We start from the raw sequence: 3395 nt of genomic DNA, 5'->3' as shown, positions 1-3395 counted from the left end.
AATCATTCTATACCTCTACGATACAACCTTACAGGCTCAAAAATAGCAGAATAGACTGTGCATCACCATCTGTTAATATAATCTAATCAAAAAGACAAATAAATACCTCTGATCATTGGTATTATCCAGTTCTCTGATTCGGACACGGAGCTCGCTCGCGGTGGATGCGGTAAGATGCAAAACCTCTTGTAACTTTCACTTTTCATATGAAGAACAATGCATGAAATAAGATTTTTTTTTTTTTTTGGCTGATTCCGAGAAAGACATATGAAAAGGCGTGTGTATCATATTTGCAGAGCAGTTACGTACTATTTCTGTTTTATTTGAAGCTTCTACACTATTTTTCTTGTAGTTAACTGTCATACCTGTATATTAGGCACTTTAATGTTTTTCTATTGATCTCTCATTTGTGAAATTAAGAAAAATAACTTGTTTTGTGGCGACTATGATACAACATCAATGTATCAAAGTGCTTGGAGTGACGGGATGCTACAGAAAAAGCCTTTGGTTAAAACGCGAACGTTTAGGAGACCGCGTTCCCTCGGCGGCGACGCCCCTCGGCGCCTGGCCTCGCTGCGGCTGGCGTGCGGCCTTCTTTTACATCTATAGATTCTGACACGCACACACACGTGTATGTGCGTGTGTCAGGCTTCCTGAACTGCTCGTATGAGATATATAGGGAACCATCCCTGCTTAGTTTACAAAGAGATGGCTAGATAACCGAGTAGAGATTTCCCTGCCCGCCTCCGCCGTCGCTTCCCCGTGTGTTTCTCAGCCGCATTTCCGCAAGGAGCGTCAGACCTGTCCCTCTCCTCCGCCAGGCGTCCAGAGTCAGCCATGGCCACGAGTCTCAAGGTCTCCCTGTGCGTCCTCCTGGCGACGGCGGTGCTGGCGGCGAGCCCGGAGGCCGTGGAAGGATCTCCGCTCGGCGGCCTGCAGGGCTTGGTCTCCGCTCCTGACAGGGATGACATCTGTAAGATCAAATATTTACCAGAGGGAGTAAGTCACAAATACAAAAGAAGGAAACAGAGAGGCGGAGGATAAATGTCAATACCATGCTCATTATGTCTTTGTCTCCTACTGTAGCGACAGGCGGGAGGCCCAACGTCGCCGGCGCGCCCTGCCTGTGCGCCTCCTCCGAGTTCCTGGTGTCAGAGAAACCCTGCCGTTGTGTGCCGAAGTTTACGAAGCCGGAAATCTAAAGGTCGGTCAGGTAAAGGCAGAAAACTCGTAGTGATATTCTACTTCTTCTGTGAGTTCTATAGATATGCAGTGGGTGCTTAAGTCTATATAAAATTCCCCATTATCTGATGGTGTGTGTTTCTTTTATGAGTTTATTTCCCTTTAATCATCAGGGTTGAGTGAAATGAGAACAGAGTGGGTGTTTCCGATGTATTGTTGGAATCGACATCATTGCCGAAGTCCTGACAATCAACCGCAACCACAACTTCTGTGCCTGAAGTCACCAACATTGCAATAAAATCCGAACATCCTACCGTATATCTGCAGTTATGTAATGAATGCCTTTGTTTCCGCAGGGGCCCAGGACACAGCCTCCCGGTGTGGAAACGAGGATAAATCTGACATGAGGCTGGCAAGGACGGCTGCCTCGTTCCGCGATGACTGAACTGCTTCTGTGATGCTCATATTTATCTTCCATATTATTTTATAGCTACCTAAGGTAACCTTACAAACCCGTATATCTATTGATTTATTCGACTAGAATTCCACTGTATGAGTTAGCCATTAATACATTTTATGTACAAGTATATCGAAGATAAGGCGCCATATGTGAAATTTTGGTAGTGTATGCTCGTAATAAATCAAATTGTTTCAAGATTTCACTTTGATTTAATAAATCCAAATTGTGCTTGAGAATACGAATACAAAACAGATAAATAAACCTTATCAATCATCTGACCTCCAGCAGAAACAAAAATAAACACGAAGGAATATGTATAAGGTAAATTACATTTTCGAATTTGTCAAGTGTCAACGGCCTAGCAGCTGCGTTTCCGATTTTGAGAGGGAAGAAGAGGCACGAAGAGGCGTCGCTCCGTGGCACTGGCACCCTGCTGCGCCCAGGGAGGGAGGGCCAGCACGAGGGACTGCCTTCCACCAACCACCCCCTAATGCATGCGTTAATTTATGCGTACATGATTTTATTTAAATATGTATATTTAATATATGTATATATATAATATAATATATCATATATATTATTTAACAAATATCTACAACAGAAAGGAAATCCAGACGAGGAAATTATATCATAGTGTTATACGCATTCAAATTACAAAACTTAAGAACAAAGACTAACTTTTATCTGCAACAGATAAACAGTATTTCATAGATTTGACAACTGCGCTCAAGCAATTGCCACCATCAGTGTAATGAAAGGAAAAGTAAAAGTGCTTTTATTTTCAGTTAGTAAAACAACTCATGATATATAGATAACTATGATATATTTGGATAATAAAAGTCAACAATAGAACTTGCGAAAGGCGCAAACGGTTTCATTTGATGTCTCCTGCCTCGGTTTGTTGTCATACACACACACGCACACACACACATATATATATAATATCTATCTATCTATCTATTTATATATATATGATATAAGTACACACACACACACACACACATATATATATATGTGTGTGTGTGTGTGTATTATATATATATATATATATATATATATATATATATATATATATATATATATATATATATATGCATATATATATATATATATATATATATATATATATATATATATATATATATATATATATGTATGCATATATATGTATATACATATGTATATATATATATATATATATATATATATATATATATATATATATATATATATATATATATATACACACACACAACATATATACTATATGTGTATATATGCATACGTTTTTAAATAGATGTGTATATATATATGAATATATCCACATATTCATATTCATATCTATAAACAAATACATATCATCTCGTTCTCGGAGAGCAGTTCCATTGCTGATTTTGCTGTCCATTTCGGGGCTCGTCTGAGGCGCTGCTTTTCAGACCTCGGGCCGGCACTGCAAGGTTTGCACTACTCAATCTGTTGTATTTTCTAATTGAAAAATATTCTTACAGTCCAGATGGTCATTTCGAGCGAAATACAAATATATATGTTTGAATCCATTAGGCACAGTATTCATTACATTTTCCTGAAGAGAAAAAAATACAATTACACATCTTGCTCTTCCTACAACTCAGAGTTTCGATGTGTCTGAGTTGCCACAATGCTCTCCCTCCTTCTAATAGATCGTCAGTGACACTTGGTTGCTCAGGACGTTCCTTCTCGCTATATATGTCGCACTAGAGAAGAGCGGGAGCAC

The 3395-nt window shown here is 39.1% G+C and overlaps 1 protein-coding gene across 1 annotated transcript in view; it reads left to right on the top strand.

Moving 5' to 3' along the window:
* LOC113828089 (uncharacterized) overlaps positions 1-1839 on the top strand; it is a 2344-nt gene extending 505 nt beyond the window's left edge. The window contains exons 2-4 of the mRNA XM_027381029.2: positions 822-973; positions 1087-1213; positions 1539-1839. Of these exons, the coding sequence (XP_027236830.2) occupies positions 822-973; positions 1087-1213; positions 1539-1627 (368 nt within the window). The 3' untranslated portion in view covers positions 1628-1839. The remainder of the gene's footprint in view (positions 1-821; positions 974-1086; positions 1214-1538) is intronic.
* The last annotated feature ends 1556 nt before the right edge of the window (positions 1840-3395 follow it).

This window comes from Penaeus vannamei, chromosome 10 (genome assembly GCF_042767895.1).
Source record: "Penaeus vannamei isolate JL-2024 chromosome 10, ASM4276789v1, whole genome shotgun sequence".
NCBI classification, from domain to species: Eukaryota; Metazoa; Arthropoda; class Malacostraca; order Decapoda; family Penaeidae; genus Penaeus; species Penaeus vannamei.
Note: the sequence above shows the minus strand (reverse complement) of the source record. Positions and strands in the feature narration are given on the sequence as shown.